The sequence below is a fragment of the Strongylocentrotus purpuratus genome, unplaced genomic scaffold (assembly GCF_000002235.5).
Source record: "Strongylocentrotus purpuratus isolate Spur 01 unplaced genomic scaffold, Spur_5.0 spur5_scaffold_13, whole genome shotgun sequence".
Taxonomy (NCBI): domain Eukaryota; kingdom Metazoa; phylum Echinodermata; class Echinoidea; order Camarodonta; family Strongylocentrotidae; genus Strongylocentrotus; species Strongylocentrotus purpuratus.
The window spans coordinates 8,862,949-8,889,036 of record NW_022145598.1 but is presented as its reverse complement, the minus strand read 5'-3'; the positions used below and the strand labels follow the sequence as shown (position 1 = coordinate 8,889,036).

At 39.0% G+C, this 26,088-nt stretch overlaps 1 protein-coding gene across 1 annotated transcript; it reads right to left on the bottom strand.

Annotated features, from left to right (window-relative positions):
• Positions 1 to 728: 728 nt before the first annotated feature.
• LOC115918197 (monocarboxylate transporter 13-like) lies at positions 729 to 21,610 on the bottom strand. The gene is made up of 5 exons (XM_030982846.1): positions 21,225 to 21,610; positions 14,205 to 14,348; positions 5,532 to 5,870; positions 4,370 to 4,881; positions 729 to 2,409 (listed from the first exon to the last, which is right to left on the bottom strand). Exons 1-4 carry the CDS (start codon positions 21,418 to 21,420, stop codon positions 4,373 to 4,375), a joined length of 1,188 nt encoding a protein of 395 aa, XP_030838706.1. The 5' UTR covers positions 21,421 to 21,610; the 3' UTR covers positions 729 to 2,409; positions 4,370 to 4,372.
• Positions 21,611 to 26,088: the final 4,478 nt, after the last annotated feature.

The window sequence follows — 26,088 nt, the reverse complement described above, 5'->3', positions numbered from 1 at the left end:
TAAATATTACAACCTGAGGAAACTGTGTTTAACAAGTGTAGAATAATCTGTTTTAATAAAATGCCCGGTGCAGGTATACTGTTTTTCACTCAAGAAAAGTATCACTCCTTCATAAGGTCGGCCAATTACTTGCCATCGTTAAAGGGATAGTTGACTTTTGTTGCAGAGGGCGCAACACAAAATAGTTTTGTTGTGAGATAATGAAAAACTGAGTGCCAAACTTAAAACAACATACAATTTTAATGACCAAATTATCTTTGTTTGATCAAATCGGTAAAGAGACGGCTGAAATATCCATAAATATAACGATTTCTAATATTTATGGTGCCCCACAAATATTCGATAATTTCAACCAGCCGTTGACAAAACGTAATTTCTTCTTCAGCCAACGCCGATGTTGGCTTTTTGTTGGCCTTTTCGTGTTGGTTATAATACGCACAACCAGCCAGCCCATTCATTGTTATTATTAATTAATTAATTAATGGTCACCGTATATTTTTTAAAGTGGAGCTGAATTGGTCGGGTATGATCATATTGGCTAAATTTCACATATTTTTAAGTCAAAAATAGCAATTTTAGGTCCTAAAAGAGCACTAGAAATGTCATAAAGAAGAATAAGAGCAATAACCATGCACTTTGAAGCCTTTTGCGGTCTGAAGCAAGAACTCAACTATCCCTTAAAAAATTCAAGACAAAATAATCAAATAAAACAGCTAGAAACATAGTGGTAGAGGGCGGAAAAGTTCAGTAGTCTCTTGTAATTACCAGCGAGCGTAATCATACACACAAAACTGAGAATGACACAATATAATATTATAAATGATTTGCGCCTGTAACAAGTCGCTAGCTCGTATAGGGAAAAAGAAGTGACTGTCAATGCTCTATTTCCGACAAAGAATTAAAAAACATATCACATTTGTTTCAAGGTTTGGATATTTTTGGAAACAATTTTCACTTTATGTTTTTTGACCAAGGACGATAACTATTTTATTATCTTACTCTTGGGGAAACATCCTACTCGGGAAACAGAACCAAGAAATCAAATCTCCCAAAATTTAAATCGTGTTACTTTGAAAGTAATCTATTAAGATGCAAACAACAAAACATTTTAACCGAATAAAACTATTTTCTCCACTTTATAACCATGTAGAAATGAACCGGAGAGGAGGTAGCTTAAAGGGGCTGTAGAATGACGAGACTATTTGTCTTACCCGTGGCCTGACTCGAGGCCAATCGGGTATACTACTACGACTATGGACGACGCGACCGCTGTAGGCCTATGTATTCACGTGCGTGCAACATACGCAAACCGAAGAGTGAGGAGAACTTCGGTCTGTTTAGCGAACGCTAGAACGCTGACCCAGTAATAATCAAGTCCATTCGTTTACGTGCAGTTCTCCAAAAGAAGTCGTGGATAACGTTAACCAGTATTTCCCATGCTACAGCCCCTTTAATATATAGGAAAAACAAATTATATAAACACAGAGTAGAGTGGCAACATATAAACAACGTTATACAAAATAGGGTCCCTCCATGGACCAAACACATTGACCAAACACATGGCCCTTAATTCAAACCGAAGGAGGGATACAGCCACAATCAACGTAAACTCTGTCGTTGTTTTTTGTTCAAAATATTATTTTTTCTTCTCGTTCATTGTTTTCTGCTTTTATTGTTATCGTTACCTCCCAACATTATATATTTCATTTGGGACTCTCAATAATGCCAGGTTAATATTCATTTAATCTTTTCAACAATATCTAGGAGGAGGGCCTTCCCAATGGGAGGGAATGTGCATAAACAAGCTTCCGGAAAATGATATCGTTTATTCATTGCATTCACTCTGCAAGTGAAACTATACATGTACCTTCTACATAAATCTACTCCATCTACTAACCGTATCGATTGGCTGTTCTTGATAAAAACCGATCAGAATCGTTATTCTATTGTTGTAGGACATGGGATTTTGTTTTAATGCAAATGTTTTTTGTTTTTTTTATTGTACTCTACAATACTTGAACATATTAAGAGACAATTTTTTTCAAATTCTATACACAGTATGTTGGTAATAAATGTATTATTATATTCAGCATGTAAAACAAAAGTATCTATGAGTTGCCTATCGATTACTTATATAATAAGCTCCAAATGCGTTTATGAAAAAGGAAAAGAAATTGTTTTTAAAATAATTTTATTTTTAATATATTAAAAGAAAACATTCTGAACGAACTCGCTTTCAAAGCTCACCATAAAAAAATATATGTTACACGCTTCCGATACAGCATGTTCAGACGGGGTTTGCTTTTGGTCTGCATCTCACGACTACCATTAGGAGGAGAACGACAACCTCGATGAAAGCTAATAGTTTGAACGTTGCGTTGTAGGATGAGAAGTGATCCGCAATCATTCCTGAAAAAAATACAATGAGAGCAATTTGAATCCACTTTGTTGATCTGAATACCTATGAATAAATCCCTTGATTACAGTTATTTGATCAGTCACTATTTTGATCTTTTTGCATTAATTGCGTTATCCAATCTATTTCTACATGATTAACCTGCAACCCTTTAAAGCCCAAGTCCACTCCAAAAATATATTACTTTCAATAGAAGCAGAAAAATCAGACTAACCAAGCAAAAAAAGTCTGAGTAAAATCGGATAACTAATAAGAAAGTTATGAATTTTTAATGACATTAAAAACTTTGAAAATCACTAGACAAATTGGCAACTCACTCATGAGTCTGTGACCTCATGATATAAATTTCCTATTTTCTCCTTAAGAATCTTATTTATTTACACCAGCAACCAAGTTAGATTAATAGTAATATGTTTTTGTGTGGATGCACTAATATAGAGTAATTTTTTTCCACAAACAGTTAAATCATGAAAAAAATGTGAATTTTGATAAACTTTTTATATAAAAATCAATAATTATGAATATACAATATTCAGAAAATAGTATAAGTTCTTCAAAGTTCATAGAAGATTTTGTGAAATGTCATGCACGCAATATGATACAAATCATATAACCTGGGCAAAGGCATGGGGAAATCAAGTTTGGGGAATAAAAAGGGAAATTAATGGGATTAAACCATATAGAGCAATTGATAAACAGTGAGAACATGACGTCACAAACTGATAAACATCTTTGCAATTTGTGTTGTGATTCTCATTGTTCCGTAGTTTTACATACTTTTTCAAATAATCATAATTTTCTTATTAGTTATCCGATTTTGCTCAAACTTTTTTTGATTGGTTTGTCTGATTTTTTCTGCTTTTATTGAAAGTAAGTTATTTTTCGAGTGGATTTGTCCTTAAATCATTTGGTGCCCGATGAACCAGTCACGTGTGAAGATTCTTTTCATGACGGATGTTGTGTATTAAATGAATATTCATTTCATAATGACTATTCGATATAAATAGACACTGATATATATCATATATAAATCAGTAACTGTACCCCAAGATTATTTTATTTATTATTTGGTCTCGATACAGCTCTTATAATTGCTGCCCTCTATCGCCACCATTATTTTCCTCGTCTGCGTTTGATACCAATGGGCGTTGTCTTCATATCCATTAAATCCTTAAATGCAAACTATCTCTAAATTACTGGTAGGGAACTGTACCCCACACCTACTGAGTTTGCAATCTTTGTTCAGTCTATCATTGAACCTAATAACATTATAGTTTTTTTGTTAAGCTGTTAGAGCAAATCAGTTCATAATCGTGTTTTTTTAATTGCATTCCAAATCAACGAATAAAATCACGAGAAGGGTTAATTGTTGAAATTGATCTTATCGAACCATTTTCTTTGCTTTCATGAAGGTTGTCAAACTGATTTTCTTCTTTCTGGAAACAACATGAAAACAAACTAAAAATTCTTTTTATTCAATTCAAGTTAAACGTAAAGACCAGTTTTGGAAACGCCCCCCTCTCAAAAAATGAAATGGAAGTTCTTATTACCAATCATGTGTAAGAATATGTTTTGACTAATACGTGATGATACAAATTTTGCCGGGAAACCGCCTACTAATTGATATGTTTGGTAAATTATTATATCTATCTGGACTGGATAGATATATTGTAGTCCCATATGCATCTTTCTGTGTACAGTGCTTGTAACTTTACCAAGACTGGGCCAAATTTCTTATCATTTTGATGATTCCAGAACCTTGCCGGACACACCAATATATATATATATATATATATATATATATATATATATATATATGCTAGATGATCAACCTTTTCTGATCGATTCCACAACGTTTCTTTCACAAAGCAATCGCCTGACCGGCACTAGTCTATACCTTTAACAACAACAAATTATTTCAATGGCTCATATGCGTTTTTGGTGAATCCTTACCACTCAAATAGCCACCAAGAAACCCCCGGATCCGATAAAAATTAAGGCAGCTGCATATACGACATCAAACTTCTCTGGAGATGCTCTGTTCCTCACAACCAGCTGTCCTAACACCGCCTCCGCTCCTACTGCCATTGCGGAGATACATGACGTCACCAACATGGCGTAGAAGTTGTTGAAATACACGTCGCAAAGAAGAGCGGCGATGTTTAAGATTGTAACGAAGAGAAAGAGGGTGACAGGTTTGACGAGGCTGTTGGTAAGGACACCTACAGCAGCCCTGCCGAAGGTATTCCCTACTGCAGCTGAAAAAGTGATGATAATGGTGTTCCGGATCGAGATTCCCCTCTGCAGAGCATGCGGTACAAGAAAGGAGTGCCAACCACTCCAAACCATATGCGACGCCAAAGTTACACCAAATAACACATTGAACACAGGATCCACGTAAAAATCAGATTGGCGAAGATCGTTGGTGATCCTGCGAAAAACTCCGCTGACGTCTCTGTCGTCATCTTTAAAGAAAATTTGATTATGAAGGCCTTTAAAAAGGGGTTTAATCTCAAAAATACTTTCGGTATGAATTTACCTCTAAAATATCACAGTACACAAGGAAAATGTAGGTCTCTCATCAATTGTCTAATACAAAAAAATTAAAGATTTGTTTTAAATACAAAACTAAACATTATATCTACAATTCCTTTCTCTGCACAAACTCCATTATATTATCTAAGAGTATTCCACTGTATTATTATTCAGCTGTTTATTGTCACTCGAAGGGTTGGCAAAACCCTCGACCCTGTCCATAACATATGTTGAACCGAGGTGGCGCACCTTAGTAAGCAGCCAAAGCATTTATGTTAAAATCGGACAGGGTTACATATCGTCGACCATAATTTACCATTTATGTCAGTCTTCTTAGACTTATTAAGCACACGAGAACGAGGCCCACACGACAGACACGGTAGGTCTAGAAAATCTTCTGACAAACTGTCAACATTGTAAAAGGCCCACGAGACTAACAGGACACAAGACCGACATGTTGGTCTTCTTGGCTTTTCTGCCATATTTTTCTGACATAAGTTCACGAGACCGACAATGGCGTTCGCATGAGACTGCCGGTCTCACGGGCTTTTGGTCTACTAGGAATACCGGTCCAACTCACCTTCTGTGTCCTTGCTTGTGCTGATGTTGCTCTCCTCTTCCTTGTTAAACTCTGGTGGCGAACTCGGGACACTCTGAAAACCATTTCTCTGTGTGCTACTCTCATCTGATTCCAACTTGACTGCCATGCCAACTGGGATAATATGTGCCATCAGCGCGCTAATGATGAGCAGTCCACCTCTCCAACCGTAAGCTTGACGTAGGAATTCAGCTATGAGTGGTAACAGAAACATTCCGACGCCATATCCAGTCAAACTAATGCTGAAAAGTAGGTTGAAATTTTGAGCCACGTGGTGCAATGTCATGGTACAACATATATGTACCATGCAATATCCAAGACCTGTTTCACATGAAAAGGAAACATGTAGGAGAATTGAAATTGGATTATCGTATCTGAATAAAATGCATAAGTACCATTAAAATTTGATGTACAAGAATAATTCACGAACGTCATTTTTCAGATAAGTTATATTTTTTTAAATTTATTTATTTGACATATTTATACAGGATAAAAAAAAGAAACAATCGAATCAGCAAAGCTGTTTTTTTATCGATAATAATAATAATAATAATAAAGACATTTTTATAGCGCGACATATCCACCCAGAGGGTGCTCAAGGCGCTTACAATGATCGAGCTACATAATATACTTAAATACAATTTTACTTACAATACATTACACATTACACATAAAAAAGGAAGAAGATGATATTAGTTAAAGTTGGCCATTAGATAAGTTTTCAGGCTGGCCTTGAAACTATCTACTGATTTACAGTCCTTAAGTGTGTTAGGGAGACTGTTCCACAATCGGGGAGCTGCTGAGGCAAATGCTCGATCTCCCCATGATCGTCTGGTCTTAGGGATGATCAGAGTTGATGTATTGGCAGAGCGCAGACCAGAACGACCAGGCTTGCGAAAGTTGAGTAGAGAAGAGATGTACTGTGGCGAGGAGAACTTCAAGGCACGGTATGTGATCAGAAGGATTTTGTAGGTGAGACGATGTTCAACTTGAAGCCAATGCAGGGATTTAAGGACTGGAGTGATGTGGGCAAACTTGCGTGTATATGTCACGAGACGGGCAGCAGCATTCTGAACAACCTGGAGCCTCTTAACTTGAGACATAGGGATGCCATAGAGTAAAGAGTTACAACAATCGATGCGGGATGTAACAAATGCATGCACAAGCTGCTCAGCCGCCTTTGTGGTGAGATACTTGCGATAGCACGAAGATTGCGGAGACTGTGGATCGCAAGTTTAACACTTGATGATACCTGCGACTCCATGGTCATATTGGAGTCAAAAATAACTCCAAGATTTCGAACTTTCTTCACTGGAGTAATTGATGACGAACCAATATTCAGATAGGGGGTTACCGACTTGGCGAGTTGCTGCTTGGAACCCAGCATAACAAACTGAGATTTGTCGTCATTGAGCTTCAAGTAATTCTCCTTCATCCAATTCCTAATGTCACTTATACAGGCTTCAACACGAGCAATCCAGGCTTCAACTTCCCCTTGTGTGGGAGAACACGAAAAGTATATCTGCGTGTCATCAGCATACATATGGTGCTTGAGATTATGCCTCTTGATGATATCATGAAGGGGAAGAGTGTAAATGTTGAAGAGTTGTGGCCCAAGTACCGATCCCTGGGGCACAGAGAAGCCAAGATTAACTGTCTTAGAGACAGCACTGCGTACACAAACCCTTCGCGATCTGTTTGAGAGATAAGATGTTAACCACTGGTGAGCCTGTCCACCAATGCCCATAGACTGAAGTCTCTCTAGGAGTATAACATGGTCGACCGTGTCAAATGCACTACTCAGATCGAGCAGAATTGGCCCAGTTACTTTTCCACTATCCATTTCGGTGAGGATATCATTTTGCACTCGTAAGAGGGCAGTTTCAACACTGTGTTTTTCTCTGTAGGCTGATTGGAAGTTGTCTTGAAGGTTATTGTCATTCAAGAAGGACTGAAGACGAGCGGATACTATGCGTTCGATAACCTTCGATAGGAAGCTTAGATTTGCCACAGGTCGATAACTTGCAAAGTCTTGTCTGTCAAGATTCGGGTTTTTCAGGAGAGGCTTCACGAGAGCCTGTTGCATTGAGGCTGGAAAGCTTGCACATCGAAGAGACTTATTAACAAAGTCTGTAATATATGGTGCAAAGTCGTCAATGCATTCTTTTAGAAGAGCAGTAGGAATTGGATCTAACTCACATGATGATGTTGGAGAATTCATGACAACCCTCTTGATCTCACTAATAGAAGTTTTAGCGAAATCAGTCAAAACTGGAACAGATGATAACTCACAATGCTGTACACACTGTCCTGACGAAAGCTCGGAATCAATGTCATCACGGATCTTGGTGACCTTGTTGAAGAAATAATGACAAAAGTTATCAGCCAGTATTTGGTCAGAAGAAGCATCCGGAAGAACAGTTTCCTTCTTTCGGTGCAGCAGAGCGTCTACAACAGTGAAGAGACGTCTTTGGTTTCCTTCGCATTCTGCAACACACTCTGAATAGTATTCAGTTTTTGCCTTTTCAATTTCTTGGGAAACAACCTGACGCTGTGTCACATATGATTTGCGGTCTTCTTCACTTCTAGTACGCCTCCACTTGCGCTCAAGGCGTCTTCTAAGGCACTTAGCAGCATGGATTTTCTCAGTCATCCATGGACTCGAAGGTTTGATGATAACACTTCTAGTCTTTTTAGGTGCTAGCTTATCAAGAAGACTAGTGAGAGAGAGATCATATCTTTCGACAGACGAAGAGATGCTGCTATCCTCAATGTCAATTTCTGACAAAGATTCATGGACTCCAGATCGGAATTGTTCTCTGTTCATTGATCGTAGAGGGCGAGTTGTGACAGTCCTGCGAGAAGTAGACGGCTTTCTTAAATCAAGGTTACACTGGACAGCGTGGTGATCAGATACTCCAAGGAAAACAGATACATCAGAAACAAGAGTGGCTGAATCCCGATTAATAAGCAAATCAAGTGTATGGCCATGTAGATGAGTCCCTTCTCGTACAAGCTGCTTCATTCCGTAGGATGAAAGTATGTTCATAAAATGCCTTGCCCGTACGTAATTGAAATCGTCGACCCATACATTGAAGTCCCCTGTCAGGACAACTTCGGAGGGATCAAGAACAAATGAGTCAAGTAGGGTAGCAAACTCTTCAAGGAACAGACTATAAGGTATTCGCTGGCCTTGCTCTTCCACTATATCTGGGCGATAAATGACAAGGAGAATAAGTGAACGGGATTGGCATGAAACTCGGGCTTGATAAGCTTCAAATGATATGAAATGTTGTACAGCTTCTGACTTGACCGACAGTGAAGATTTGAACAACAGTCCGACACCACCTCCTCCTTTTCCTTGTCGATCCTTATGATTAAAGGTATATCCCTCAGGTATACAGTTTCCCAAAATAACATCATCGTCATCCTTCAACCATGTCTCGGTCAATGCGAGGATGTCAAAATCATTATCAAGTACAAATTCAACGATATCGGTAGTCTTATTCCTTACTGATCTAGCGTTCAATGTACACATCTTTGCCGAGAGTTTAGTAGGTACTACTGATATTAAGTTTCTAAAGTCAGAAACACGACATGAAGAATGATGTACACGATGTCCACGATGAGTTGGTTTCACTGAACATATGCCATAGTCCTGTAATATGTGATAGGTATTCAGTGGTATCCTGAGATCAGCACACTTGGGTTGAAAAGACAAAAGGTCTTCTCTGGTGTAGGTGATTGTAGGCATTATCACAATAGAAGCTAATAGGATCAGGAGACTCACAACAATAGTCACCATGCCGATGCTAGCCATGGCTGTCTATTCATGTTCTAGTCTAACAATAGTAGAGAACATAATAGTCATGGACATGAATACTATGTGCATCAAGCACTGTAATGGTTGACCATGGGCTCATACAGGAACATGAAGAAAACATAAATCAAAACTGTAGGTGTTCCAAACATCTCAATCCATCACAAAAATGATCTAGCTGGATCGTGGAGTGATACTTAAAAGACTGCTGATGAATTCAGAACACTATTCCTAAAACTATCAAGAAAAATTCAACGAAATCACAGAGCTCAACAACAGTGCAACCTCCTGGCGCAACTGTACATGTTTATCGATGTCCTGTTAACATGATTAAACATTTCCAATTTAACCAATGGGATTCTTTTAATTACATCAGTAAAAAAATACACAAAATAAAGCTCTAAAATGCAAAAAAACAAAAACAATATTAGAAATTCTTTTGAAAGAAGTTAATGAATGGCCAATCTTATTTGTTGAATGAAAAAATATAATAGCAACAATAAAGACGGTTAAGAATCCCAATTATATCATAATTTAAGGTTCAAGCTTTCTGATTGTCGGAACTGCGGGCATTTAGCTATTGGACGCCTAAAATATCGACGAAAGCTAAAACTTTAGTGCGGGCAAAAGCTCCCTTTGTGCGTCGAACAAAATACCCGTTGACTACTGAATTCTTCACAGGGACCACCAGGGGGGGGGGGGGGTGTTTCACAAAGATCCTAAGTTGAACTTATCTCTTAGTTGGACTTAAAATTTATGGGAAGCCATTAGCATCCTTGAAAATATTTTGTAATTTTTTTTTTAGAAGTCATAAAATGTTGATTCAAATCATTCATATTTTCTATTATCATGGGAGATTTCATGTTCTTGATGTGGAATTGATGAAAAGTCTAAAATACTCCAATTTTTGCTTTTGAATATATTCATTTTAAGGCTCCAATGGCTGTCCATACTTTTTAAGTCCAACTTAGTATTAAGTTCTACTTATGATCTTTGTGAAACACTCCCCAGGTTCCCGTAAGCAATGGGTTAAGAATAAACGTGTTTATAGTGGATACGCACAACAGGACACGATCAGTTCGCTAACTATTCCATGTATTCTATTGTAAATACTCTTTAAAAGAATTCACTTTACCTCGAGCATTAAACATATGTATGCTCTGATAATGATGAGGATGAGGAGAATTATGATATAATCCTCGTAATCGTTATGATCATTATTATTTTCATTATCGTATACTGTATTTCTGTTACTGTAATTAGGTTGTATGTACGAATGAGCATATATGTGTGCCTCAGTAATCTAGGTTTCACAGACGTGGTTGAATCAGATAAAAGGATTTACGCCTGGGGACCGACCTTTAACGTCACTATCCGAAAGACGTGACTCAGTTTCAAACCGGGGTCACCTGTGCCAGTTTGTAGGCGAAGACAGAGAACGGAACAAACTCATATCTCCCTATCATCCATATCCCATATTCGTATTAAAAAAATATGTATTGTAATCATGAAGGGGGCTCGACGTGTACATGAGATTATATCATTTGTAGCTAAGCAGAGGTTAAGGCGTCGTCATATTGCAATTGAAATTAAGATCTTTATATTTGTAATTAATAATTTCATATTTGCAATGTTCTTTTGACAGTGTATCACATGTTTCTACTAAATATTCTTCCAAATTGAAATATGTGGTAGCTGAGAGTTTGCGCTACAGGGGCCGCACTATATACTGTGCATTTACCTCAGCGCTATTTTGGCCCCGTTTACCCATGACCGCAAGTATTCTATGGAACAAACATCGATTTTCTAAATTATAATACCAAACTAGGTAAATATTGTTATGGCATCATGAAATTTAATACAATGCCGCACGATGGCACGCTTTCAAATCTTCAAATGCCTACTACGTACTACCTATATTTGTACAAGTTACATTAGTTAAGGATGTTAGGAGGAGAAATGGAGCGGTTTGTTGCAAATTTCTAAACGCACCACATTTGGTGATGCTACTCAATTGATTGGATGTCAAGAAGGGTGTCCCCTAGAGCCACCATTTTGGTCAGATCTAAAATGGCCGCCAGATAAGTTTGCACAACGAGAAGCTCTATAACAGGGGTTCTCAAACCTTTTAGTTGACGGTCCATATGTATTTATTAACGATGTATGGTCCGTTACTTGGGAAGCCCTTCGCCTGAAAATTACGGTCGATATTAAATGTACAATAATGAGTGTTAGAAAACTGGGTACGACCCAAACATAACACAATTTTGATTAAGACTATATGTATACTCCTTGATTATACGGTAATGAAACTCGTATACTGAAAAAATGAGGCTAGATTTAGGTCTATATCTATTATAAGGAGAGTTGTTACTGGCAAAAGATAAACAGAGCCTACGAGTTTTAACAATAAATATCGGCTTAGGGCCTATATAAGGCCTTTAAGTGTTAACAGGGGCGTTGTGGCGTGCGCCTGTAATCCAGCTAACTATGGAAATTAAAAAAACTGATTCAGCTGAGGACGCAGGTTCGAAACTGAGTCACGTCTTTTGGATGGACCAGGTGACGTTAAAGGTCGGTCCCCAGACGTAAATAATCATATCTAATCATTGATACATGTCTGTAAAAACTCAACTACACACACGAAGGTTCGGAAGTCTTCAAGTAATCCCAATATTTCATCCAGGCCATTCATGCATTTTCCACGATGTTGCTATTTTCTAAATGCACTAAGACAGGCACCGCTTTTCTTTCGAATTTGGTCCATTGTTTCTATACTTTTCTCCTTGGTGTTTCCTTTATCTACTCTATCCTTCCCCCCCCTCTCTCTCTCTCTCTCTCTCTCTCTCTCTTAGATCGTCTTCATATTTTCTCGTTTTTCCTGAGGTGTCTCTTTAGTTTTTACTATCTTTTATTTTCTCTATTTCTGTTCAGAATGTAAGACATTCAAATCGTAGTTATATAAATGTCACACATTCTACATTTAATGTGGATATGTGTCTGTTTGAACCAGTTTCCGTGTTGTCAACAATAAGTCAATTAAAGTTTTGACATCCCAGTTCTCAATGATTCTCCTCATTGGTGCCCTCCATTCATCTTTTGTCAAAAGCTAATGGCATTCTATTTAATTATTGTTTTGTATGCACGCGCGCGCACGCGGCATACTAGTACCGTACTAGATTTAGGAAGATCAAGGTTGAAGCAGTCTCGATCGCCGACTGAGACAACGTGACGCATGCGCAGTGCCTTAAAATGACGTCACAAGTTGCAGTCGAAGCTGTCGACGTGCAAATCTAAAAGTCCCTGTTGGTAGGGTGGTTCGAGTTTGTCCTTAGCTAGCTTCCCGATCCACTTCTCCTGAACTACACTCCTATAAGATGGGTGAGAACATATTTTGGAAGTTGGGGTTTATAATCATCGTGCTTCGGTAATGCAGAAGGGGAGCTATATAAACTATAATAGTTTAATAAACCATGAGCTCAAATGGCGGAAGTAATCTCAAGGGGCGCCCTCCTTGACATCGAATCGATGAATTAACATCAGAATAAGATTTTCGATATCTGTAGGCCCCATCATTTTTCAGAGGTTAATTTTTCTAGCCATTTTCATTTTTAAATACTATTGAATTCCAGCTCATCTGGCGGGCTTTTTTTTTATTGGACCAAAATGTCGGCCCCAGGCGGTGCCCTTCTTGGCGTCCGTAAAAAATCTAAATAGTATGGCATATTCGACGTCTTTGCCAAATTTAGTGCTTTTAGACCAATCTGAACCAAAGTATTCCTTACACCCATTCAATTTGGATCATAGTGTGGTGGGCCAGTAAATGCGTCGAAGATGACAAGTTCAAACATAAATAAACACAGGAAGCTCGGAATTACAGTTGAAGTCCACTTTATTAAATTTATATCAGCCGAAGCTTCAATCGTTGCAAACGACGAGTATTATCATTATTTGAACATGGTAAATAAACTGCTTCTCTCAGAGGCTGGGCGACCCTATTGATTGAAATTAGCAGCACATCCTACTGAACATGGTAAAGGAATGAAATAAAACTAACCCCAAAATCCCGCACATGGCCTTTAAGTACTCCGGCACCCGAAGAGGTTTAGATATCCCATGGTATACCCAACCAACCAGGAGGACCCTTACTCCGCCAACCAATTACAAGACGGGATACATGCAATTACCCTTAGGTCAACCGACCAATTAAAAGAGAAGTTATACCTTTACTTAATTATAACCAATGACAAAGCATCATAGATACTAGTGATTTAAACTGGTCACCGACAAAAATGGGAGGAGTCTATCTCTCCGCGAGAATGTCGCGTCCCCGGCAAAACAGTCTATTGTCTAATGTGTTGTTGGAAATGAACATCTGTACATGTACATCTTGATGCAGGAATTCATTTCCAACATGCTTATCGAAATGAACACTTTAATCTAATTCAAGAATTCAAAACCAGGGGTTGTTTACCAGTTCCTGGCATACTATTGGAAACATAATAAATGTTATTTAGCTTTTTAGGTGTATACCAAGTCAAACTAATAATCGTACCATTAATCAACCCAACCCGGCTTTTCTATGGCTCTAGCGCCCCCTTTAGCCCAAATGAGCGTACTATTACAATACTTTGTTTTCATGCTTTTTCCAAAAAGTGGAAAATCTAAATTATAACCTTCACTATAAAAGCGAAACAAATGATTTGATCAAATATTTTCAACAATTAACTCTCCCTCCCAACTTCTTACGAAAATCTTTCATGTAATCAGGAGTAAGGTTAAAGATAAACATGGACTGTAATATAGTTAATAAGATTTTATGAACAGTTTCTTACCGGTTATTGAGAGATAGATTGACATTTGAGCGTTGCTGTTTGCCATGGAAGTCAAGGCCACGCCCATCGAAGCGAGACATGTACCAAATATTAGGAGCAGACGACGAATGGAATGGTGGCGATAGAGGGCAGCAATTATAGGAGCTATATGAAGACAGAAAAAATCTTATGCTCATGTAATTAGCAACATTTCTTATAACTGATATTCATCTGCTTGAATCTATTTCAAATATTAGTCATGAATTGAATATTTTTTAAAGGTACTATGTCCCATTTGCAGGCTAACAAAATGAAAAGATTAAATTCCAACGGCATTGAAAAAATAATACTAATTTAAAACTTCCCTAAAAAAGGTGAGGCTTGAAAATGTCTTCAAGTGGGAAAATAACGACTATTAGTTGTCAAATCGACTTAGGAGCTATAGAGTCAATAAGTAATAGTCTTGATTTTCAGACCATTGTACCGAATGGTCATACGTTTTATGCTGCGCAAAGATTCAATCAGTTTAATTTTGGCCATCACAAGAAGTGGGTTATTGATGTAGACAAATGCTCATGTACGCTTTACGGCTCATTTTATGTATGTTATTACCAAAGAAGAAAAAAAAGCCAGTCAGTCACTCAATAGTGTCTGACAGTGAAGTCTAGCAAGTAAACGGGTTTCCTTGCATAATGTGAATATTAGGACACTGCTAACGTTTAAATTTCACAGATAGGACATACATGACATGTTTTCATAATTCCTGCAAAGTTCCACAGAATTTGAGGTTGGCTGCAAAAGGGACATAGTACCTTTAACAAGATATATTACAATAATTATATTATTATCGATTGTTTAGGAGGGCTATCAAAAATATACCAAAGAACATATTGTGAAAAAATACACAAACTTCATTAAAAAGGGAAATCATATCAAATTACTGAGGAAAGAAGTACGCTTTCCGAGATCAAATATTAGTGTATGTGCCCATTTTCGAAGAAGGAATTGTGAGACGTTTTTCGGTAGATGAAAGTCTGGATTTTGGAATAATTAGGTTACATTTGTCAATTGTTGAGCGAAAGTTCCTAACAGGTGTTTGTATTTAGAGGGGGGGGGGGGGGGGGCTTTGGAAGGTATCATGCGAATTGCCGTCAGGGTTAACATTTCACGTCACGATCCATGTACAGCATGCAGTACTATTTTCAGATACCGAAATACCATACACGGTGTGAGACGTCACACACAAAATAGTACGTACTGTATTGCGAACATTCATAGTTTGTTCACAATTGTGTGCTGTACCTTCCGGTGCAGATATTTATGAGTAGAAAAGTACATCTAAGCTTAAAGATGAAGTTGAGTTCTGGTCATGCGATTGCATTGTGAAAGAAACGGTGTGGAACCGACCAGAAAAGGTTGATCATCTAGCATATAAGCATTTGTGTGTATTGCAAGGTTCTAGAATCATCAAAATGATAAGAAATGTGGCCAAGTCTTGGTAAAGTTACAAACACTTGCACATAAAGATGTATATGGGACTACACGAACGCGTGGCGTAAAAAGCCGGCCCCCGATTTTTACGATGTTACATGCATATTTAGAATATGAAGGCATTTGAAGAGCCATGCTTTTCAGGGAACATGTCTTATCTGATGTTCTTCCACACTTGCATAATAAGAATGAGTAATGCTCACAAATTATTTTTCACCTCGTCCCAGAACTCAACCTTCTCTTTAACCGAAATGATATATACTATTAATGTTATTACCATTATCATTTTCTGTTACTACTCTCGGTGACGTGAATATGACCATTTTCCTTCCAGGGCCCCACCATGCACTCATGAAAAATGTTTGCTGTCAAGTTACCCCAGGAACCATAGTTTCCAACCTGACCCTCGAAAGGGTATTTGTATGTGTAAAATGCGCTGTTATTAAAGGGATAGGGTAACTTTGCCTCAGATTCTTTAAAAAATCCAGAATTTAGCTCATGCTGCAATCATAATCATAAACCTTTAGGTCAAACATGAATCCCATGACTTTTACAAGCTGATTGCCTGTCTGATTATCAAGATATTTATGATTGGAATTAGAAAGTTCAGAATTCGTTTTCGTAACGATTTTAATAACACTACAGTCTATTGGGGAAAATAACAACCGGTCAATCAAAGATTTTTACTTTTTTTGAGGCACTTCATGATTATTTTGAAGCGCAAACTTTGTTAAGGGCTTCAATATTACACCATGTCACAGAGACTGATAACACGTAGGGCCATTTATATCAGATTTAATATTGTTGAAGGTGAAATTCAAAGAAAATCACAAATATGTCAACTAGCGTATCACTAGAAACTGGTAAGCTAACAGATGGCCATCGTACAAGTTTTAGGTCAACTACATATCGGGTGATTTATAAAAATACAAATACAACCACCTCCATAGCAGCTGGGATATACGAGAGACGAGTCGCCGGAAAAATAACGATGTTTTAATGACGTCACTATATGGACCAATACTGCGCAAGCAGACGACATCCCATAAAGAATTAACATAATTGCAAAGCTATTATTTGTCAAATTGTAATGAGGTTAGTGTATATAAATGTAATGGCATGTCAAACCATTAAAAAGAGGATATAACCCGATTCTGATAACTAAAATCTTTTGCTTGTAAATACACAGGATAGGGGTTAATTAACAATCAAAGAAAACAGACATTCAAATTGAAAAAAAAACCCGGAATGATATCAAGGACGGCATTTGTTCCATCTTGAAACGCCGAACATATACCACGGTGTGTGCAGCTGAATATACTGAGTGAGTCCAAAAAAAGTTTACACCTAGAAAATTGCTAATTATTTTATAAATCGTCTATGAACAGTAAATTATTATACATCTTATAAAAGAGTGTTTTATCCCAAATCATTCAGTATCATTTTTGTGTGGTATGTGTTCACGCCTGGGTGAAGAGGAGGCATTGTTCGCGAGAGTGCAAAAATCGACTTGCGCCAAAGTTGCCTATGTGATGTTTGAATAATGGGATTTGGGTATTAATTCGGTGTTTGCAGATCCAAATAACACCCCTAACAAAACTAATCATGACACACATTCAAATATCGAATATCAAATATCAAGGAACATTTGTGCGCGTGTGTGTGGGTGTGTGCAGTGCTCAAAATACACGGGGGCGGTGGGCGATTCGCCCCCTGAGCTACATAATCGCCCCCGTCAGGTTGCTCACGGGGGCGATTGCAAAATTAAAAATCGCCCTCGTGGAATTATAAAATAAAGATTATCTTTTCTGTTCTAACTTTAACACAATATTGAGTTTCAATTTACAAACCTTAAACCAATGAAATGAAACTTAGATAAGCGTGCAAGATTTCTCGTTCTATGAGTAGGCCTATTATTACCGGTTCAGCTCGCAGAGCAGTGCCGCCATCATCAGTGGTTATAGGCCTACTGCGCCGTTAGTAACGGTACGTGTGCACGCTGCCGCGCCATGTCTGCTGGAGCTATGGAGGCGATCGCACAAGGGCAGAAACATATGGTCATGGAGAAGTTTTTCGTTGTGAAAGCGTAAACCCGCTGAAATCTGGGGATTTCAAATGACCAGCAAATAATGAACCTCGACCAATAAATCAATATAGGGACTTTTTTTTTGCACGATGAGAACGTGGACTGCAACGTGTGACCTCCTTTTAAGGCACTGCCAGTGCTTAAAAGGACGTCACATGTGACTGCTAGTGCCTTAAAAGAACACGTCCACGTCCACGCAAATCTAAAAGTCCCTATTGAGAAGAAGAGGAAGACCAAGATGTCGTGGAATGATACATGGTAACATGGGCAGATCTACGGGGGGGGGGGGGGTTAAAGGGTTTAACCCCCTCCTCCCCCCGGCCCCCTTGGGCTGCCAAGTGAAAATGTGATGTGCATAGAAAAACGCCATTATGTGTCCAGATCGACCCACGCAGTAAGATGTTAGTAGATGCCAGGAAAACAATACGGGGGTTCAAAATAGCAACAACAAAAAATCGCCTCGCCACTATGCGGCTCGTGGACGATGCTTCGCATGTTAGTAGATGCCAGGAAAACATCACTTACGGGGGTCCTAAATCAGGGGCGGATCCAGCCGGCGGCAAGAGGGGGGGGGGGGGCCAAATCTTGAGAAAATATTTAGCGGCGAATCAGCCAGCCGGCGATCGGCGAATGAGCGGAGGGGGGGGGGGGGCTGGATAAATGCACATATATTTGTTTTGGGGGGTCCAGTTTTGGGGGAACATTTTTGCGCCGACTCAGCCGGCTGGTGAATATTAAAGCGGGGGGGGGGGGATGCTGGAGAGGAGGACCACTAATTTTTTTTCAGGGGGGGGGGGGAGGTGAAGCGCCGTTTTAGCATGACTTTCTTTTTAACTCTTACTTTCACCTATCTCAGATAACCCTAAGTTTTTGGTTGCTGCTTTATATGTAGTTGATAATGCATGATTAAAATAAAGAGAGAGAGAGAGAGAACCACCATCATTTTGCAATGGTTCAGGGTTTGTGTAATGTACATTTGAAACCATTTCTTAGCGTCTCAACCCTAAAAAAATAGCGAAACTATTTTTGAGGAAAATTATTATACTGAACTGAATAAAGAATAATAGCTTTATATTGGCTCATACTAATGCTGATACGGGCTAAAGACAATGTGGTATTTTTATAGAGGTATTCCAAAATGACATTCTGATAATCAACATTTTGTTCTGGTATCATTATGTATATACGCATAATACAACTGATCTTTATAATTTCTTAACGTGACATAGCTTCTTCTCCACCTGCAAACAAAAAAGAAAACAAGGTTATTTGATAAAAGGATCATGCGACAAATAATCGTTGTGATTCAAATTGATGCAAGGATTTTTTTTTTGAATAAGCAATGCTTTTCACCAGAATCTTCTTTGTAAAAACGACTTTTGCAAATCTCAGCCTTGCAATTCAGCCACTGTGTTGTAAGATCACTTTCAGATTAGGAGAAGTGTATTCGTTAATGAGTATTTTACATTGAATGGAACGTCTCAACTCAGTAAGCATGGCTGAGATTTGTAAAAGTTGTTTTTACAAAGAAGAATCGGACGAATAGCAGTGCTTATTCAAACAAATATTCGCATCAATTTGAATCACAATCAATGACCTTGTTTTCTTTCTCGTTTGCAAGGGGAGAAGAAGATATGTCACGTTAAAGACATCATACAGATCAGTGTTGTATGCGTGTATATTATATACACAGGCCCCGCGGAACGTTTATCAAAGTGGGGGGCTAAAGTATTTACGATCAGGTAGAGGGTAGCGAGCGTAAATTGGTGTGTGTGTGTGGGGGGGGGGGGGGGGGGGGTCAGGGGTTTTAGGCATTTAATTACGGTCAGAGAAGCACAAATGTTTTGATGCCGCATTTGTGTCACTGGCAGGTCAGGAGGGCGGGCGTTTTTTATTTTATTTTTTAAGCTAAAATTTACGTTACTATCCTATTTTTTTTAACGGTTTGGGAGGCTAGGGGGGGGGGGTAGAATCAGCCCGTGGATCCGCGTCTGTCCAAAATAGCACACACACAAAATCGCCTCTCCGCTACGCGGCTCAGTAAAGAAAGAATGTAAAGGTTGCTCCCAATAATGAGGAGGAAATTATGTGCAGAACGGGAAGACATCGAGAGAATGTCATCACGGGATGAAAGTCATTAACAGCTATGTAGCTTGTAAATTTGTAAGAGGGAAAATGCTGATTAAAATGATAAAGATGAAACAGCAAATAATTGAGGAGTATCATAGGTACCAATTCAATGGATATTTGTATAAAAAAGAGCCCCCGTCAGTACTAAAAGAGCCCCGTGAGCCTTCTCACGGGGGCTCTTTTTTTTGGGAAGAGCCCCCGTGGACAAAAAATTAATTTGAGCCCTGGGTGTGTGTGACTTTGCCCTTTGCGAAAAACATATGCAATGCATTTCATTTGATACATTCAATCCATTCTCTCACTCCACTAATCCCAACATAATACATTCTAAAGGCATCACTTTGGCGCAAGTCGATTTTTGCACTCTCGCAAACAATGCCACCTGTTCATCCAAGGGTGAACACATACCACACAAAAATGGCACCAAATGATTTGGGATAAAACACTCTTTCATAAGATGTATAATAATTTACTGTTCATAGATGATTTTTAAAATAATTAGCAATTTTCTAGGTGTAAACTTTTTTTTTTGACTCACACGGTACAATGGCGTCTTATTTTGTTTACAAGCGACAGATTCCTTTATTTTTGCATCGCTGCATTTGTCATCAAAACAAAACCATGCGCGGGGTTTAGAGTGAGGCAATAAGTTATACATTTAGCCTGACGGTAGTGAAGTAAGAGAAAGAACTCAAGATAAGATGAAAACACAGGCACTGAAAATGTGTGAGATGTCATGGGACATCGTCTGCTTGTGCACATCATGTCCATACTGTGATCTCACACATCTCAGCAGCGTTCGGAGAGCTCTTCAGGTGCTATACCGGGGCTGTATTTAAGCGTTTTGTAATTTATAATAATCATTACTTCGAATGTTTCCAAGCATTGAATTTTGATAACCTTGTCGAATCAAAGTTTCAACTTTGCAATAATGAAAATAAAGTTAGTTTTTAAAATCAATGAATATCTACTTGAAACTATGCATATAATTATTGTATTCTTATATCGTCCCGCAGAGGGGATGTATCCACTAGACGATGGCAGATCTATCTTTAAGTCCAAAATTATTTGAAAACCTAAAGCTATGTCATGAAATAATAAAGAGGGTCTTTAATTCACGTGTGACATGGGGGGGGGGGGTCATTAAGATTTGCCACTTAAGTTTCAAAGGGGGCGGGGCACGGGTCGGTTATTCTCCCCTCACTCCAGCAGGCAGGTAGTTTATTTTTGTGTAAGCGATTCATCGCAAGTACATCGTGCGGGATACATTTAGAGATAATTTGCCACTGGATTTGAGCGGTCACATTAGGAATAGATAAGATTTAGATTCTCACCTGGAAAGTTAGAGAATGCATTGAGTAGTCCAAGAGCAATTCCAATATCCGTCGATGTCGTTCCAAGACTAATGTTGATATCTTCCAAGTAAATTCCAATGGTCTTAATAATACCTACATGACAGGATGCCTTTAAGAAGAAACACACCACCACAGGCAAACTTCGAGAAGTTAAAATCTCATAAAAACAACCCATGGTAGGCTTTGATGGAACGATACACAAAATATAAATGTGTGCTTCACTTCTGTTAGCTGGATAACATATACGAAACGGAGAATAGACGCGCAGAATATTGATAGAACTCAAGAAGTATCAGTGTACCATTGTATACTGTCGGAGCTCCAAACTTCTAGATGGTGTACGGTTGAACAGTTTTGCTCAAATACAGGTGAAGAACTTCCTTTCAGCAAACAACAAACCTCGACAGCTAGAATTATGATCTATAGAACTATTCTTTACTGCTTGAAAGAAAGATGGTATCTATCCCCAGTCGTTTGGAAGAAATTGCAAGACAGTGTGGATCGCTCTTATTAATTCGACACCACAACGCACGGGGATAACATATCATTATTATTATTATTATTATTATTATTACTATTATCATTATTAGTGTACGGTTTAACAGTTTTGCTTTAATACAAGTGATTTACTTTCTTTCAGCAAACAACAAACCTCGCTAGACTGTATTATCTTTAGAATGTAAATAAATTATGTAAAAAGGTGAATATGCATAATAGCAGGAAAGGGATGTTTTTTTGTCTACCTGAGGAACTCATGCGCACAGTGGCGGATCCAGCCTAACCCTATGGGGCCCAATCCGTGAGAAAATATTAGTTGCGACTCAACCACCGGTGAATAAGCGGGAGGGGGGGGGGGGGGGGGTAGGAGGCACTTTTTTGGGGTCAAATTTTTCAGGAAATATTTTGCGCCGACTCAGTCAGCCGGTAAATAAGCGGGGGGGGGGGGGGGGCGGTGAAAACCACTATTTTTGTTTTTTTCACCTAATTCGTGAGAATGTTTTTTTTTATTCTTTTTTTGTTGACCCGTCAGCCCCCCCCCCCCCCCCCCCCCCCCGTGGATCCGCGCCTGCAGAGGATCCAGACGTCGTCAAGGGAGGGAGGGGGTAGCCAAATCTTAATACAACATTTAGTGCCGACTCAGCCGGCCGGCGAATAAGCGGGGGGGGGGGGGGCGCTTTTTTAATTTTTTTTTTATAAAGGTTAACTTTACGTTATTATCCTATTTTTGTTATCGTTTTGGGGGGCTAGGATGGGGGGGGGGGCCGGGCCGGAATAATCGCTACGTAGATCCGCCCCTGCATGCGCACACGGCATACTAGTACCTTGAGCATGTAAAGGCGCTATATAAATATCAATATGTATGTATGTACTAGGTTTAGGAAAATCAAGGTTGACGCATTCTCGATCGCCGACTGAGACGACGTAACGCATGCGCAGTGCCTTAAAATGACGTCACACGTTGCAGTCAAAACTGTTGACGTGCAAATCTAAAAGTCCCTAATGCGGAGATACATGACGTCACCAACATGGCGTAGTAGTTGTCAAAATACACATCGCATAGAAGATCGGCGATGTTCAAGATTGTAGCGAAGAGATAGAGAGTGACAGGTTTGACAAGGCTGTTGGTAAGGGAACCAACAGCAACCCTGCTGAAGATATTCCCTATTGCAGCTGAGAAAGTGATGATAATGGTGTTCCGAACACCAGGGGCGGATCCAGCCGGCGTCGAGAGGGGGGGGGCCCAATTTGTGAGAAAATATTGAGCGGCGCGTAAGCGCCACGTTCCGCGCTTGCGCGGACAGGGGGAGTCTGAGGGGGGATGTATCCCCCTGAAAAGCTGAAGAAAAGTCGAATTTGTAAACTAAATTTGTGCGATCTGGTGTATACTTTTTGCCAGGATATCATTTAAAATTTGTGACTTTTTCCAGCATAAATTTATGATAGGAGGAAAAGACTGTAAACACAAGAAGTGGGACTATGTCTGCAGTCCGCCCGTTGTGACAAAAAATCTTTAGGACACTGGTATTCATGGCACCGGTACCTCTAGGCAGGTGCGTACGCATGGGGGGGGGGGGGAGGGGTTTGGGGGTTAACCCCCCCCCCCCCCTTTAGTTGTTTTTTTGTATGTGTGTATTTTAGAACAACCCCCACCCCCTTCGGCGATTTTTTTTTTGTTTTGTTTTTTTGCCTGATTTCAAAATGTTAACCCCCGCCCCCCCCCCCCCCTTGAAAAAATCCTGCGTACGCCACTGCCTCTAGGTGTAAGTGTTTAATATTGTTATATGTATAACTAAACACAGCAATGATTCCCTCATCAAGATCAGGAGTCCATAAAGAATATCTTTTATCCTTTTTATTTCATTTCTAAACAAGATCTTCAATTGCAACAATGTTGACAACCACAATTGTCACGGTACAGATTCCTAATACCTCGGGTATCACTTGATTGTCAAAATCAGTCAGTACAAGACTAGTGCAGCAGTTGTGATGGGCAGACAGCAATAACTTGATTCGGGCTGCAGCTTTAAACACCTCACATCAGGCCCGGTGAACGTTTTTCAAAGTAGGGGGGCTAAAGTAGGTAGAGCGTAGCGTGAATTGGCGTAGGGTCCAGGGGGCGGCGCCCCTGGAAGCTCGGAGGTTTGAGCAGGCCAGGGGCAAATGAGGTAATTCAAATGGTGTGGGGGCATCAAAAATAAAGGGCACTTTCCGGGAGAAAGGGGCACCTACTAAGGAAAACCTCAAAGCGAAAATTTACAGTTTTTTTAGACATTGGTATATACCCCAACAATGTGATTACAGGGATGATTTCAATGTCTGTTTCTCTCTTAACATGGTTCATACTGTTCAAGCATCACACATTTACTTTGTAGTTGGTTTGTGATGGTACGAATAATTTCTGCGAGCGAGCAAAAAAATTTGGATTTGTGAGGTCGCAGTGAAAAAAATTACATCTTAAGCGTTACGTTTTAAGCACAATCTAATCATGAAAGACTGAAAAGATCTTTAATATGAACCATTAGTAACCCTAAATTAGCCACATATTGAGCCAATCTGTGAAAAAATTTAAAAGAAGCTAATTTCAACTGATTTGGCTAGGTATGGGTATGGAAAACTACCCAAAAAAAGGGAGGAGTTATGGGGGTTGGGGAGAATTTTTTATTAGAGGTCAAAGGTCAATGACCTCTGCCTAAATCACTTAAAATTGTATTTCAGCAACAAAATATGGTATTTAGATGATATTGGTGTCAAAATGCACAGAATTACAAAAGAAGATGACATAAAATAACTACTGACCCTTAAAATAAAATCTTGACCTCCGAAAATGAGGTCAAAGGTTCAAAAAACTATTTTATCTCTAAAATGTCATATTTATAACAGTAAAATTACCATATCATATCCAAATGAGCAGAAACAAATCAAAAAGGCTAATTTTAACTTATTTTGGCGGATATGGGGGTATGGGGGGTTATTAATTATTCCAAGAGCAGAGGGAGAGGGGTAAATTTCCTTTCTGAGGGTCAAAGGTCATTGACCTTGCACTAAAACACTTTACATTGTATCTCTGCAACAAAATAAGGTATATAGATGATCTTGGTGTCAAAATGCACACGATTATGAAAGAAGATGACATAAAATAACTACTGATCCTTGGAATAAAATCCTGTCCTCCAAAAATGAGGTCAAAGGTAAAAAAATATACGTTTTATCACTAAAATGTCCTATTACTAACAGGAAAATGACGATATTATGTAAAAATGAGCACAAACAATTCGAAAAGACTAATTTCAACTTAATGTGGCGGGAATGGGGGTTATTATTTATTCCTAAAAGAGAGGAGGAGAGGGTCATTTCCGTTTTGAGGGTCAAAGGTCATTGAACCTGCACTAAAACACTTGAAATTATATTTCAGCAACAGCATGTTTTACAAATGCATCGATGATCTTGCTGTGAAAATGCACAGAATTTTCCTCCAAAATATGAGGTTGAAGGACAAAATGAGCAGAGGGAGGAGGGGGGGGGGGGGTTTAAAGTTCATTAGTGTCAATTAGTTTGTGTATGTAAAGTATATGTACAATTTGCAGATACTACTCACAACTTAGAAATTACAGTAACTATTGGCAACACGATACAAATTAATAATACTTCAGGCTGTATCCTCTTCATCGCTACCGATTAACTTCTTCTGCATCTATGCTCTCTGTTCCATTGGAGCAATGTCCACAGCACACTCGAGATGCAGATATACATGACACGCCAGCGTTCATGCAGCTGCATTTCATGTTTTGACACTGCCTCTCTCCTGCAACAAATTCCTTTAAGAAGGTTGTATGGCCCGATACCAACAGACAGCATCTTTGGTGTAAGTTTTCTGTTGGAACCTAACTCCAATCCTTTTCCTTTGGGATCAAGAAAAGAGGTGTCAAGATGCTTCCATACCACAACTTGAAGATGGCCACGATGGGAATGTTGAGCTGTTGCATCTTCCGTTGGTGGAAGGCGGTCAGGATCAATTTTGCCCTTGCCTGCTTGCTTCTTGAACTTCATAGGCAAGACTTTTCTAGGGAACTTTCACAGAGCCATATTTATGCGATCTGCATTACTTTATCCCAGCTGTTCGAATTGTGGAGTCGGTTAAAGTGTTACTTGTGAATGCAGTAATGACACTGGCAGGAAATCTGCATTTGTAGAGAGCATATTTGGTATGTCCATGAATGCATGAAACAATGTCGTTTCCAGACCAGCCGTACTTCAAGAGGAACTCTTCTTTGTCAATGCTACAGATGTCTTAAAGAACATCAAAGCCTGCTTGGAAATACAAATGAGTACAGTGGATAGGCCT